Here is a 15348-nt window from a genome sequence, read left to right as displayed (position 1 = left end):
AGAACTTGTGAAATATGAATGTTCATTAAGTAGCTTTTATAGTTTTTTCTAAATTTATGATTTATGATATTCTTAAACTAATACTAACAAAATGTATATAGGCTAACTTCAAAATGACTTTTGAATTTTTTCGTAGGGCAAGCCTAGAGTGATAATACACTTTTAATAAACTTTTAATGTCAATTTAAAAATCTTACTCTTATGTCTGGATTTGGACACTCAAACACAATCCAATGAACTGCAAAATGTACATAAAGAACCTGTCCTTCAAATTTTTTAAATACATAAATTGTAAATTGCTTCTTATAAAACTGGATTTAAAATGTTTCATCCTTTCACTCAACAAGCACTTAGGACAGTCCTGACTTAGTTCAGAGTATTCCTTGTCAGATAATGCACACATTGACAGTAGGACTATTAAGGGTGCAGCTTTCCCCTGAAGTCCTAATGGCCAAAAGAGGGCACAGAAAAGATGGCTGGGAGGCCACCTAGCCTTTCTCATTAAAGAGCTACAGCCTAACAAATCATCCTGTTCTTGATTATTTCTTTCAAAAAACTGTCAGACAGATGCAGAATAGGAATCAACAATATAAAATTGTGGTTCCCCAGCTGAATCAAGGATTTTTTTTACCATAACTTTAATGTCCCTCTAATGTCATGGGCCCAATGGGAAACAATGCAAGTTTATAAAAATAGTAAAATACCAGGGGAACCAACAGAAGGCAGGACAGGGAGGTGGGGAGAGAAAGCAAAGACAAAAAGAAAAGAACCTGTCTTTATTTGAATTTAACTTTTAAACAGTTGTGCCTCATCTAAACATAGAACAATGAGATAGGTTAAACAGACTCTTTCAGAAGCAGCTTGCTAGCTTCTTTCTGAAAGAATGAAAAAATGATGGGGCTACCCCAGGATTTCTTGACCTCAGTCAGCACTGTTGACAATTTGAACCAGATAATTCTTTGTTGTGAGGGCTGTCCTGGGCATTACAAAATGTTTAGCATCATCCCTGGTCTCTACCCACCAGAAACCAATAGCATCACCCCAGTCATGACAATCAAAAATGTCTTCAAGACACTGCAAAATTGCTTCTGGTCAAGAACAACTGGGCTTGCCCCTATACAAAATATTTTAAACTTTTCCTTAGTTCCTTCTGAGCTTTCCAGCTGACAGAATGGACTGCTACAGTCAGCAACATGATGACCGGCAAACTTTCTTCTCATGGCAACTTTCTCCTACTGTGGTATATTTTATTAAATATGTCATCAGGAAATCCATTTCTATTTCTCTTCTCATACTGTATTTAATATTTTTAAAGATAATCTATTTACAGAAATAAAAGACAAAAAAGAAACTTCCTTATAACTAAGTAATATAAAGTCACTGTACATTAATTCCCTCCTTATGGCCCCAAGAAATTGTCTTAGAAAGCAGCCAAAATTTAAAATAGTGAAAGAAAGGACTTCCCTGGTGGTCCAGTGGTTAAGAATCTGCCTGCCAATGCAGGGGACACGATTCCATCCCTGCTCTGGGAAGATTCCACATGCATTGGGGCATCTAAACTCATGTACCCTAAAGCCCATGCTCTGCAACAAGAGAAGCCACTGCAATGAGCAGCCTAAGCACCGCAACTGGAGAGTAGCCCCCAAGCCCAAGTGCAACAACAAAGACCCAGTGCAGCCAAAAATAAACAAATCCATTTAAAAAAAAAAAAACTGTACAGTTCAATGGTTTAAAAGAAATAGTGAAAGAGAAGTTAAAGACCACCTCACAAAGCAAATGATAACAAAAAAACAAGGAGTGAAACCTGCCATCATTTCTCCCAGCTTAAAAAAGTTTTCTTTTTTCTTGATGACTACTGCTCCCAGCCACCATTTCTTTGCTCCCTTTGCCACAAAACCCCTCCAAAGAGTTGACTCTGATGTCTCCAGTTCTTCTCCTCCCATTCTCTGTTGACCTATTCCAACTGCCCTTGTTAAGGTCTTCAGTAACCTTCACAGTAATAAATGCCATGGTCACTTCTCAACCCTCATGTTACTTCATCAGCAGCATTTGACACAGTCAATTATTCTTTTCCACTTTGATACACTTTCTCCCTTGGCTCTGGGACCCCTCACACTCTTGACTTTTCCCTTACTCACCAGTTGCTCTTTCTGAATCTCCTTTACCAGTTTCCACTCCATCTCCCTCCCCACTTAATAATGCAGTAACCTTGGGCTTAGATCATGTCTCTCAGCCTACACTCACTTGCCAGGAAGTTATTCAGCCTAAGGTCTTAAACACCACCTAGGTGCCAATGTCTCCCATATTCACATCATCAGCCCAGCCTCTTCCCCAGACTCCAGATTCATGTGTTTGACCTCCTACTTGTCATCTCCACTTGAATATCAAATGAATACTTCAACTCAAACGTGTCCAAAACTGATCTCTTTTAAAAAAAAAAAAAACTGAACTACTTTCTCACTAAACTTGCCCCATCCACAATCTTCCAACACCAGCTGATGGCGACTCCATCCTATAGTAGCTCAGGTCACAAACTACAGAATCATCCATGACTCATATCTATCTCTCACACAGCCTGTTAGTTCCGGAAACCATATTAGCTCCACCCTCAAAATATATTCCGTGTCTTTCTATTTCTCAGGTCCTCCACTCTACCACCCTGATAGTTGCCACCATCATTCCTCAACTGAAATATTGCAAGACTGTTTACTGGTCTTCTAGCTTCTCTCTTGCCCCAAGAGGATATTTTCGACATGGCAGCCACAGCAATTCTTTTCAAATCGTCAGTCAGAGCCTATTATTCCTTTGTTCAAAACCTTCAATGATGCCCCATTTCACTGAGGATTAAAGTTGAAGTCTTTAAAATTGCCTACAGGGCTGGACGTGATCTAGTCCTCCCTCACTTTTCTGCCCCCCTTTCCTATTTCTATTCTCTTTACTAATTTCACTTACTCTCCGTTCTGTTTATCAAGCATGCCAGTATACTCTTACCAGTGGGTGTTTGCACTGGCTTTTCTCTTTCTGAAACATTCTTCCTCCTCCATAAAAACTACTTCATCTCCTTCAATATTATGTTTCCAATTAAGTCTACCAACCTAGATAGCATATTAAAAAGCAGAGACATTACTTTGCCAACAAAGGTCCGTCTAGTCAAGGCTATGGTTTTTCCAGTGGTCAAGTATGGATGTAGAAGTTGGACTGTGAAGAAAGCTGAGTGCTGAAGAATTGATGCGTTTGAACTGTGGTGTTGGAGAAGACTCTTGAGAGTCCCTTGGACTGCAAGGAGATCCAACCAGTCCATCCTAAAGGAGATCAGCCCTGGGTGTTCACTGGAAGGACTGATGCTGAAGCTGAAACTCCAGTACTTTGGCCACCTCATGCGAAGAGTTGACTTATTGGAAAAGACCCTGATGCTGGGAGGGATTGTGGGCAGGAGGAGAAGGGGATGACAGAGGATGAAATGGCTGGATGGCATCACTGACTCAATGGGCATGAGTTTGAGTAAACTCCAGGAGTTGGTGGTGGACAGGGAGGCCTGGCATGCTGTGATTCATGGGGTCTCAAGGAGTCAAGGACACAACTGAGTGATTGAACTGAACTGAACTGAACCATCCTATTAATAGCTCACCCTCCCCCATCAGGCCATCACCAGCCGTCCAAATCCCCCATATCATGCTCTATTTTTTTCCTCATAGTACATTTCAGTTTTTAATCTCAACAGTTTATTCATGGTCTGTCTTCCCTACCTAAAGGCTCCATTTTGTATCCCAAATACACTTCTAGCACAGAGTAAGTCTTCAGTTAATATTTGTCAAGTGAATGAAGAAATGAGTGAGGGGCTGAAATAAAGCAGGCTAGTATTCTACACTGCAGTAGAAGGAATCGCAGTCTTCTTCATTTTACTTTATCCTCTTTCTCACTCTCCTTGTTATACATCAAGGGACTAGTTGGGCTGGGAGGGGGCAGGGACTCCTTGGTAGGGAGAAGTAGATAAATATAGCTGGAGAAGCGTTTATTGGGAGATTTTAGGTTTTAGGGACTTTTTGCCTTTTCAGTTTGGAGGGCTGTTAGAGGACTTGGGGGGCATTTGTAGTCTATCACTCTCATTTTTTTCTTTGGTGGGGCTTTTATTGGGAAGGTACCTGCCAAACCAAGTGAACTATAGAGGGCAGAAATGAGGACCAACCGAAGTGGAGAAGAAGGAATCAAGCTACTAAAAGGAACTTAAGGGAAACAGGGAAAAGAGAACTTTGGGTTTTCAGCCCAGCTCTCTGAAGTAATAAAAAGAACTAAGATTCAGGGCCAATGCCAAGACTAGCAATGAAGATTGTGAATTCAGTGTTCCTTTTATTCCCAGGAGCCTGGAAGGAACATCTAGCTTAAAGGAAACCCTGGAGTAATTATATAAATAAGAAAATTAATCTTTTATATATAAAAGATATGTAAATATAAAGATTAAAAATTAAATATTAATCTTTTACATATAAAAATTATATAAATAAGTAAATTACTGTAGTGGAAGGTTTTAAAAATATATATGCTTTTTCACACATACACGGTCTCCCCTATTTACACACCAATAAGAGGGTCCCTACCTCCCAAGATAAAGGTACAAAAGTAATGACCCACAGATATATTATCCAATATTGTATAACAAGCATTAGTGACTCAGTACAACAGTAACCATTTACCATCTCTCACTGTTTCTGCTATATTGGAATCCAAAAGTAGGCTGGTTGGGTAGACCTAGGTAAGGATTTCTCATGATGTTCAGTTAGATGTTGGCTAAAGCTATAGACACCTGAAGGCTTAACCGGGCTAGAGGGTCTGTTTCTGAGGTAAATCGTGCACAAGGTGGGCAAGCTGGAGCTGGCTCTTAGCAGGAGGCCCCAGTTCTTCCCCACATGGCCTCTCCACCAGAATCCTGAGTGCCTCCACAGCTTAGCAGCTGGTCTTTCCCGAAGTAAGCAATAAGTAAGAGAGCACCAGATATACAAGAGCAAGACAGAAGCCACCAAGTCGTTATATACAACATAGCCTTCCACCATACTCTACAGGTCACACAGGTCAGCCCCAATTCAGTGTGGGACGGGAGTATGTAAGGGTGTGAACACAAGTAGGCAAAAAACACTGAAGCCATCTTAAAGGCTAGCTACCACAGCAGACAAATGGCTTTCCACATGAATGGCAAAACGACGTGAATCTACCTCAGAGGTGACCCACATACATCTTTTCCAACTTATACCATGTCAAAAAATGAGAATATTTATTCACTTTGTCTGGCCTCCCCATCTCTAGAGAGGCCCTAAAACCTCTGTACAATATCACTTTAGCATTTGTCAGCAGTTAGCCTACTTTGTTAGCAAGGTATTTCTAATTTTAAAAGTGGATCACAAACAATAAAGTTGTGATACTTCTGAGGAAAGAGTATCATCCTCTTGATTCAGCATGAAAAAGCAAAATTGATCTCCCTTTCTATGTTAGACTTGAGAGATCTTGAGGAAAGGGAACAGGTATTAAAACACTGAATATAACTCAGCTATTAAAAAGAACACACTTGAATCAGTTCTAATGAGATGGATGAAGCTGGAGCCTATTATAAAGAGTGAAGTAAGTCAGAAAGAAAAACACCAATACTGTGTAATAACGTATATATATGGAATTTAGAAAAATGGTAATGATTACCCTATATGCAAGACAGCAAAAGAGACACAGATATAAAGAACAGACTTTTGGACTCAGTGGAAGAAGGCGAGGGTGGGATGATTTGAGAGACTAGCATTCAAATATGTATATTACCAGATGTGAAATAGATCACCAGGCCAAGTTTGATGCATGAAATAGGGCACTCAAAGCCAGTGCACGGGGACAACCCTGAGGGATGGGTTGGGGAAGGAGGTAGGAGGGGTTTCAGGATAAAGAACACATGTACACCCATGGCTGATTCATATCAGTGTTTGGCAGAAACCACTACAATATTGTAAAGTAATTAGCCTCCAATTAAAATTAATTAATTAATTTTAAAAAAACACTGAACATAGTCAAAGGAGAGTGTGTCATACGGCTTGGTTATGCCTTTATCCACAGTACATAATTTATTCTTAGACCCCAAGAAAGTACCTAATATCCTTGTGTCTCAATTTCCTTATATGTAAAATGCAGACATGATCACACTCGCATGTACAGAGTGATATCTGAATTTACACTGGGAACTGAGCTCTAGTTTATTATATATCAAGATATGCCTATATACATATCCCTCTCTAGATATATGCTCATATATATGTCTATAGAGACATATCCTGACTTATCTATAATATGCAATTACAAATAATACACTTGACCAAATTCCTTATCTAGACTATTCATACTTGACAACATTACTCACCTCTTGCTATAGCATTCCTCCACTAACTCTAACACTGAGCCTTTCTTTTAACTCTAACCTACTATGACGCTCAATGCTATGAAAAGAATCTGATGTCATAAACACATTGTGTTATGTGATCACTGAGGACCAAGTCCATTCTTAGTTACAGAATCCCTGAGTCCTACCAGCCCTGCCAGCCTCAAGAGTCCATCAGAGCACAAAGGAAATAGCAAGAGGGGACTAAAGAATGTCCTGAAGCTACAAAAATTCTTAACATAGTTTTCATTAGTAACTGCTGGCCAAAAAGCGGACAAGTGAAGGTGGGAGAGACAGTGGAGGGCTCTAAAATTATGATTTACACATCTTCTAAATATCACGGCACCTTCAAGAATAAATGCTTATGGGGCAGAAAATCATCCAACAGACCCAATCTCCTGCCCTCTTCCCCACTGCCAACATCTCCACAGCAAGATAGAGACCCAAGAGTATAATTTCCCTGCTAATTAGATGTCAAGCAGATACCTCCAACAAATAGCAGTTTTTATCACTACTTTTTTTATGCTATTTTCATCTGTGAGGTTTATAATCCATAAGAGCTACCTAATAATAAGTAAAATCAAAGAGCTTTTTTAAAAGCCTGTGTGCTTTTATTGTTATAAATGCTTCACAAGTAAAAAGCGGTCAAAAGCATAAAGATACCCTGATTTGAACTTCCTTTGTGCTCGAATTAGAGTGTTTCTCTTGGCACACTCTCACATCAGGCTTCTGCTTCTCTTGGCAAAATCATGAACTGGCTGACGTTGTCTCAGAGGCTTTCTCATGTCGCCTTTCCAAGCATCACTCTTCTTTCACGGACTCCTTTCCGTTACCTAGGAGCCTCTCATGTTGCCTTCCACATTCCGCCTACTGCACAGTAATGTTCTAGGCCCTTCTACCATTACAATATGCTTTTCCTAAGATTTACTTGCTTTGAAAGGATTGTTGGGGGGTGGGGAATGGGGATGATGACTAACCTTTACCCAAATGTTGAATTATAAATAGTCCTCATTCTCTTTAGAATTGTTTCCTTAAGCAGAGATTCCTAGAAATGCTATCAACATCTCAGCCCCAACTAATGCAGGTAAGAGGGCTCTCAGCAGGAGGCCTCAGTTCCTTGATTATAACTAGACCTTTTAGAAAAGTGAAGTTCATTGGATAAGGACTTTACTTGGCCTAGGGTGTTGATGTAGGAAAGCTGCTCTCCCTGAAACCATCCTCAAGGATGAGAATAAAGCTCTAAACATCTAGTGAGCATCCAATAGGCTTCTCCCTGCACTTAAACGAAAATCTAACTCCTATTTAGGGTCCAAAAAGTCTGGCCTCTCCCTACCCGTCTCTACCTAACATACTGCACTCCAGCCAAACTGGCAGTTCTGTATTTGAACGTGCCAAGCCACAGTGTCATTCCTCCTGCCTAAGGCTTGCAGTGCCATGTTCCAGCTCTTGGCAGGTAAATTACTCATCATTTGGTTCCCAGCTCAAATGTCACAATCTAAAGTAACCTCACACACACAAAAAATAAAATAAAGTAACCCCACAATCACTTTCCAGAATATGTCCTATTTTATTTTCATGATATTAATCATTGTAAAACTTTATTATTCATGTATTTGTTTACCTTGTCTTTCCAAGCCTCCCTCCCAATATACCCTTCATTGAGTATCATGTTTATCAAAGCATCCCTAGTTTTGCACAGAACCTAGTACATATCCAGTAGTCAATAAAATTGCTGAATGAATGCATAAATAGATGAATCCAAGCATAACTTAACCTTTAAATGTGAGTGAGAATCCTTGTTGTACTAATAATACTGGGGGAGGAGGGTTAGTATCACTATAATCGATGTAACTAACCTATGTTTATAAGACTTTTATTGAAATGGACTATAGCATATCTTTTCATTAAAATATTATAAATATTGGATTGACACATATTCTTTTATAAAAGTCATTTATAAAATGTCTTTTAATGAGTGCCACAAATGAAAGCTAGTATCTTCTGTCAATATTAAAAAGAGTGTTTCCCTCTGACCAATTTCCAGCTTTCTAGATGTGTAGTGTCTGTTGCAAGGACTACAAGAGCCAATGAGCAATTTGCCTGTCACATGCTCTAACAAATCATCTTTCCCTGCACACAGGGTAGCTAAGCAGAGAAAACAGCTCTGAATAGAGGACAACCAACACAGGCGGGATGTTGCTAAACCTATAGTTTATTATTCACAAAGTTCACCCCAGCCTGCCAAAAAACTAACCTGGCAAACAAAAACGCCCTAGCATTTAGCAGTTTGGTTTTCTACCAGGCAGTCCTGGTTTAAGTTGGTTGTAGCTTAGAAGCAGATGTCTGGGAGCAGTTCAGCAAGCCAGCAGTCAGATGCTTTTGTAGAGCGCTCCTCTTAAAAGGCAACATTGAGGCAAATTAATGGATTCCAACTTCCTGGGCTTGCCTTTGAACTATCACAATTAACTGTGCTTTGCTAAAGGGAAACTCCAAGGATTTTCTCAAAGGTCTTTTTCCTTCTAAGAAAGAAATGGCAATCTGGTTTAAGAAAAAGAAAGACAGAAACTCAGCATTAGTAGAGAGAGAGAGAAAAAAAAAAAAACACACAAATCAGTAAGAATAAAATAACATAACTTTTAAGGAAAACATGTAGTATGAGAAAACCTTTTTTTTAGAGAACTACAATAAACTTTCTTGAGACATTTCCTAGGAAAGCATGGTTATTAAATCCTCTGAAAGAATTATTAACATTTAAATGACAAAACTCTATTAATCGCTGCTCTTCAATTAGTTCACTATCTAGTTAAATTTAAAATACCATCCTATCCCGGCTTACAAATCAAAAACTTCTTTGTGTTTGGGGTGGGTAGTAATGAGATATGTTTCATCAAACTGTTATACTAGTTCACTTATTAATTTGGCCTCAATTGTATCTTTTTGCATGTCCACCAAGATTAATTTCAGGGTAAGATTGTCTCCAGCTAGCATGTATTGTAAAACTGGAAAAAATTTTCCACTTTTCATGGATCATTTACAATCTGCAAGGTTTGGGGTGGGTATGAAATGTATTTCTGCCAATGGATAGCTGTTCAGCAGTGCTGAAAACCAATCCTTCTGTTTCATTCATGGTGCGATATGGTTCCATAAAAAGGAGCGAATTAAAAGTGCGGCTAATGCACCCTGTCAATCTGGGTTCAGACTAATTCTTTGAGATTGTCATAAGAAAATTGTTTGTAGATGAATATATGAATACATTCTCTCACTCTTTCTTTAGTCGTCTACCACTGTAAACATGTACTAATTCATTGGGAGAGAAAAAATCAAGTTTAAGGCCTTTTCTATTTTACAGGAGCTGTATTATTTTTAAGGAAATGCATTGCACTAAAATTATATATCTATTATAGTTTCGAGCAGAAAAGAGAAAATCCTGGGTTTTTCGTAGCAACATCTTCTAAAAGATTAAGGATCATGGTTTGAAACCCTTTCCAATAAGTGATTTGAGTACTCCGCGGCAATTAAAAGGCAAGCTGAAGCACCAAGATAAAGTTGTGTCCCCCTAGTGACCTCTAGAGTAGAGCTAAGCTCCCACAAGCAAGACTTGGGGGGAAAAAAGAAAGCAGCAAGCCAAAGCCTGGCGCGCTGCTGCAAACCAAACCTACATTTTCAAGAGTACATCCCTTCGCATCTCAGAGTGTGGTCCTCTTTTATTAAACCCCAAGGCACGATAAATCTGCGTCTCCAGGGCTATCGGGCCCATTGGGTTGAAATCCAACTTCAAACGCCACTGCTTCCTCCTTCCCACCAAGCTCCGGTGCAGTTCCCCCGAAACAGGCTTCCTCACCGCGCATGGTGCCGAACTGGTTTCCACCTCTCTGCAGTGCTGCAAGACCACCTCTCCGCCACGGCTAGCTCCCCAGCGCGAGAGTCGAAGCGCTAGGCAGCCGGCCAGCGGCGACCTCTGCTAGTCCGCGCTGCGGCCGCGGGCGGCGCGTGCACCAGCTCCTTGCGCGCAGCGCGGCGCTGGGCGAGTCCTGGACACCCCGCTCCTGCTGGACGCCGCCTACGAGGCTCCCTCCAGAGTCCAGCTCCCGACCACGCCGCGATGCCTGAAGTCACCCCAGCAACAAGCTCATCCTTATCCTCCCTGCCAGCGCTTCTCCCCTCTGAACTTTCCAACTTTAGAAGCCCTGGTTCCAAAGGAGCAACAGCGGCCCGCCTCAACACCGGGAGTCACTGCCCGCCTCAGCAGGTCGGGAAGAGGGGAAAAGCCTGCAGGGACCCGACCCGTAGCAAATCCCCTTGACCATGGGGGAAAAGGAGAGCCAGACAGCTCCTATCTCCTCTTGAGGCTGGAGGTTGGGAAAATGGATGCAGAACTTGTCACCCTGGGATGAAGGGACGGAGGGAGGTTGGGAGGAGAGAGTAGTAGAGAGACACCTCGAAAAACTCTCTCTCTCTCTCTCTCTCTCTCACACACACACACACACACACACACACACAGCCTGATTCCGAAATGAGACCCGAGGAGCAGAGTCGCTTCTGTCCCCACTACCCTGAGGGGGTAAGGTGCAACAGATAACCAAGCTCTCGGAGTGGGAAAGGGGTGGGGTGAGAACAAGAGTCTCCAGGTTTCCCGGGTTACAAAAAGGGGACAAACTCCTATCGGAGTCTCCCCGGAGGGAAAGGAAGATGCAGCAGTTCTCCCCACCTTCCGGAGAAGGAAAACTCTTCCCCAGCAGGCAGCCTTCCACTTGACCAAGCCCGGATGTAAACAGGCTAGCCGTAGGGGCGGTCGGAGGGTGGGAGGTGGGATGGAGCGAGGTGAGAATGGAGCTTTAACTCACCCTTGATGCTGGAGGGCTTTCTCTTCTTGGCCATCTCCTGTCCCCTCCCCTCCCCCAGACCCCCGGAGCGTCTCCTCCTGCTGTCACCCAGTTCCTGGAGCGGGCACCGTGGAGGGCTTCCAGGCGAGCTCTCGCCGCGGCTCTCAGCTCAGCGAGCTCTTTGTTGCTGTGATGGCATCTGCGAGGCGGCGGCGGCGGCCCGGCTGCGCGCTCGGCTCGGCTCGGCTCGGCTGGGGCGGGCGCCGCCGCCCCTCTGCTCTCCGCCGCGCGGAGCTGGTGAAGCTCGCGCTCGCTCTGCTGCGGCCGCTCAGACTGCGGCGGCGGCTGTGGATGCCGCTGTGCTGCTGCTGCTGCTGCTGCTGGAAGGGGCAGCGCGGGGTCCCCCGAGTGCCCGCCCAGCGCTGACCTCCCCCTTTCCCACACCCTCCCTCCCCCACTCCCCCACCCCAGGGTGTCCCGTCTGAGCCGCCAGCTCCAATCCAACCAGTGACGGCGCTGTCGTCCAGCCACCGCTGCTGGGGAAGGCGACGGCGGCGGCGGCAGGGGACTGCTGGAGGAAGTGGGGGTCCCGCGGCCATCTGCGACTCGGGAGGAGAAAGACAGACGGGCCCACTCTGATGGAGCTCGCATCCTGCCTGCCTCGGCGCCTCGGAAGCTAACACCCCCACCCCAGGTGGCAGGGCGCGACGTTGGCGGCGGGGTAGGCCCACGAAAGGCACCGGTCTCCGTGCGCCAACAAGAACTCCGGCCAAGTGCAGGAGGATTGGCACCTGCACTTGCGACCGGGCCGCTCCGCAGAAAGCTGGTCTCGGGCACGGAGCCCGAATTCCAAGCGGGCGATGAGCCCCGGGACGCGCGGATGCCTCTGCCTCTGCGGAACCGAGAAGGGAAGAGGGCCACTGGATAGTACGTGGTAGAGAGGCGAGAAATTAAGTTCCAGAGGCAGCCCAGGGACAGACAACTGGAAGAATGACCTAGTTCAGGCCCTAAACTTATAGCGAAAACGCAGGACATGTCCCTTAGGGCTGTGGAAAAAGAGGAAAGAAAGCACGCTCTCAGAAACTGGAGGAATTAGGAGGCGGAGGAGTGATTTCTTGACCTCCAGGAGAAACTTTGTTCCAGTGGTCGAGTTCTTTCTGGCTCTGATTGTGAATTTGAAAAGTTTTCATTACCCGGAAGGAGCTGTCCTACTCTAGCGTGCTGATCAGAAAGGGAATCTCACCGGTGTGTCGGGGCAGCGAGGTCATGCAAAAGTCTGACTGATCTGAGAATGAAAGGTAACCAACTTATTGTTGTTCAGTCGCTCAGTCGTATCCGATTCTTTGCGACCCCTTGGCCTGCAGCACGCCAGGCTTCCTTGTCCTGCACTATCTCCCCGAGTTTGCTCAAACCTCTGTCCATTGAGTCGCTGATGCTATCTATCTCATCCTTTGCCTCCCTCTTTTCCTTTTGCCTTCAATCCTGCCCAGCATCAGGGTCTTTTCCAATGAGTTGTCCAGAGTATTGAAGGTGGCCAAAGTATCGGAGCTTCAGCATCAGTCCTTCCAATGAATATTCAGGGTTGATTTCCTTTAGGATTGGTAGCCTAGCTTTAAAGGAATGGTGGAAGGGGTAGAGTAGGGAGGAGATTACCAGTATGCACGCGGGAAGATGCCAATTTATTTATTTCTTTGCAGAAACTGGGATTTCCTCAAAACCCACATTCTAATTCACAGAGATCTTATCAGCAGTTCCCTCTCGCTTATGTCCCCAACCTAATCTGATTATCTAAACATCTGGTGATTCAATTCAGTACCGCTAGTCAGAAGTTGCCCCAGCATTGATGTGGTGCCCCTGTATGAACACTGGAGTCCAGTATACACACTGCTATGTTTAAAATGGATAACCAACAAGAACCTACTGTATAGCACACAGAACTCTGCTCATTGTTATGTGGCAGCCTGGATGGAAGAGGGGTTGGGAGAGAATGGATACAATATGGACAGCTGGGTTCCTTCACTCTTCACCTGAAAATATCACAACTTTGACAATCGGCTATACCCCAATATAAAATAAAAGGTTTGAAGGAAAAAAATAAAAAGAAGAACACTGGAGTCCAAACGTCTGGTCTTGAATTCTAACCCTGCAACATCATAGCTTTGAGAACTTGCACAAGTCATTTAATCCCACTGTGCTGCTTCCTGGTTTGTAAAATATCATCTCAAAGATTCCTTCCAGTTCTAATAAATATCCTGAGATTTTTTTAGTCACAAAATAATCAGATTTTTTTGCACTCTTTCTAAATGTAACTTTATACAATGTTTTATTTGAGGTAAGTAGTCTGAAGAAAATATGAAATACCCAATTCCTCTCACAACAAAGGTGTGCAATGGAATTAAAAAACAAAATAGCAAGCTTATTTTACTTAGCAACATAGGCCCATTCTCTGTTGTATAGCTAGAAATGAGACTCAATCAAAATTTCCTCTTCCAAAAAGCCATCTTTGATTTAATTCCAAACAACTTTTCAGAGTCTTAACATGTGTAAATATTAGATGTGGAAACATTCTTTATGTGTTCATAATTTATCACTAAATACTAATTATTGCCTATATTAAGATAATGTGTAACAGTTCATTCATTACTTTCACATACTTTGTTTCATTTGATGCTGACCACAAACTTGGGAGTTCAGAAGGCAGGTCCTGTCTTCCATGTTTTATAGATGAGGTTCCTGGAGGTACAATTATTTGTACACAGCTTCCAGGACTTCTGTGAAACTCTTCTAACATAACATCAGCCTCATTCCATGACACCAGCTGCCTATGAAATAGTATAGCTCTGTTTCAGACCAGGACTTGTTCCTTCTATTTATTCTTTCCATGATGCCATTACTATTAGCAAAGGGAACTCAAGATTTTAGTTGACAAACTGTTTTTTTTTTTTTTTTTTTTTTTTTTTGTACATGGCTTCTCTGGTGGCTCAGATAGCAAGGAATTTGCCTGCAATACGGGAGACCTGGGTTCAGCTCCTGATTTGGGAAGATCCCTTGGAGAAGGTAATGGCAACACACTCCAGTATTCTTGCCTAAAAAATTCCATAGACGGGAAGGCTACATTCCATGGGATCACAGAGTTGGAAATGACTGAGTGAATCACACTTTCACTTTCATGATTAACTTGTAGAACTTCAAAGTATTTTTGCATGCATTTTCTTAATTGAAGGTCACAACTATTACAGAAGACTATGAAGAGATTTGTTGAGCCCAACCGAACAGATGAGTGAACAGACCCAGAGACGTTACAGTCATAGCTACTCAGGCCCTGGGTAGCTCACAGTGCATGCTTTTGTTTAAGGATTGCAAATAAAATATTTGTAGGGATCGAAAAAGCAAGAGAGTTCCAGAAAAACATCTACTTCTGCTTTATTGACTATGCCAAAGTCTTTGACTGTGTGGACCATAACAAACTCTGGAAAATTCTGAAAGAGATGGGAATACCAGACTACCTAACCTGCCTCTTGAGAAATCTGAATGCAGGTCAGGAAGCAACAGTTAGAACTGGACATGGAACAACAGACTGGTTCCAAATAGGAAAAGGAGTATGTCAAGGCTGTATATTGTCACCCTGCTTGTTTAACTTTTATGCAGAGTACATCATGAGAAACCCTGGGCTGGATGAAGCACAAGCTGGAATCAAGGTTGCCAGGAGAAATATCAATAACCTCATATATGCAGATGACACCACCCTTATGGCAGAAAGTGAAGAAGAACTAAAGAGCCTCTTAATGAGAGTGAAAGAGGAGAGTGAAAAAGTTGGCTTAAAGCTCAACATTCAGAAAACTAAGATCATGGCATCTGATCCCATCACTTCATGGCAAATAGAAGGGGAAGCAGTGAAAATAGTGACAGACTTTATTTTGGGGGCTCCAAAATCACTGCAGATGGTGACTGCAGTCATGAAATTAAAAGACGCTTGCTCCTGGGAAGAAAAGTTATGACCAACCTAGATAGCATATTAAAAAGCAGAGACTGATTCATGTCAATGTATGACAAAACCCACTGAAAAAATAAATAAATAAATTTTAAAAATAAATAAATAAATAAATTTTTAAAAAAAGC

General features: G+C 42.8%; 1 protein-coding gene across 2 annotated transcripts in view; it reads right to left on the bottom strand.

Moving 5' to 3' along the window:
• Positions 1-11304, bottom strand: part of SLC44A5 (solute carrier family 44 member 5) — a 414133-nt gene extending 402829 nt beyond the window's left edge. The window contains exon 1 of one of the 2 annotated variants that reach the window (XM_043878476.1): positions 11251-11304. In XM_043878476.1, the coding sequence (XP_043734411.1) occupies positions 11251-11284 (34 nt within the window). In that variant the 5' untranslated portion in view covers positions 11285-11304. Of the gene's footprint in view, positions 1-10247; positions 10391-11250 lie in introns of those variants that run through there. The other variant, XM_043878477.1, reaches the window with a different exon arrangement.
• Between the last annotated feature and the right edge of the window lie 4044 nt (positions 11305-15348).

The sequence above is a fragment of the Cervus elaphus genome, chromosome 20 (assembly GCF_910594005.1).
Source record: "Cervus elaphus chromosome 20, mCerEla1.1, whole genome shotgun sequence".
NCBI lineage: Eukaryota > Metazoa > Chordata > Mammalia > Artiodactyla > Cervidae > Cervus > Cervus elaphus.
The sequence above is the reverse complement of the archived record's forward strand: the minus strand, read 5'-3'. Positions and strand labels throughout refer to the sequence as shown.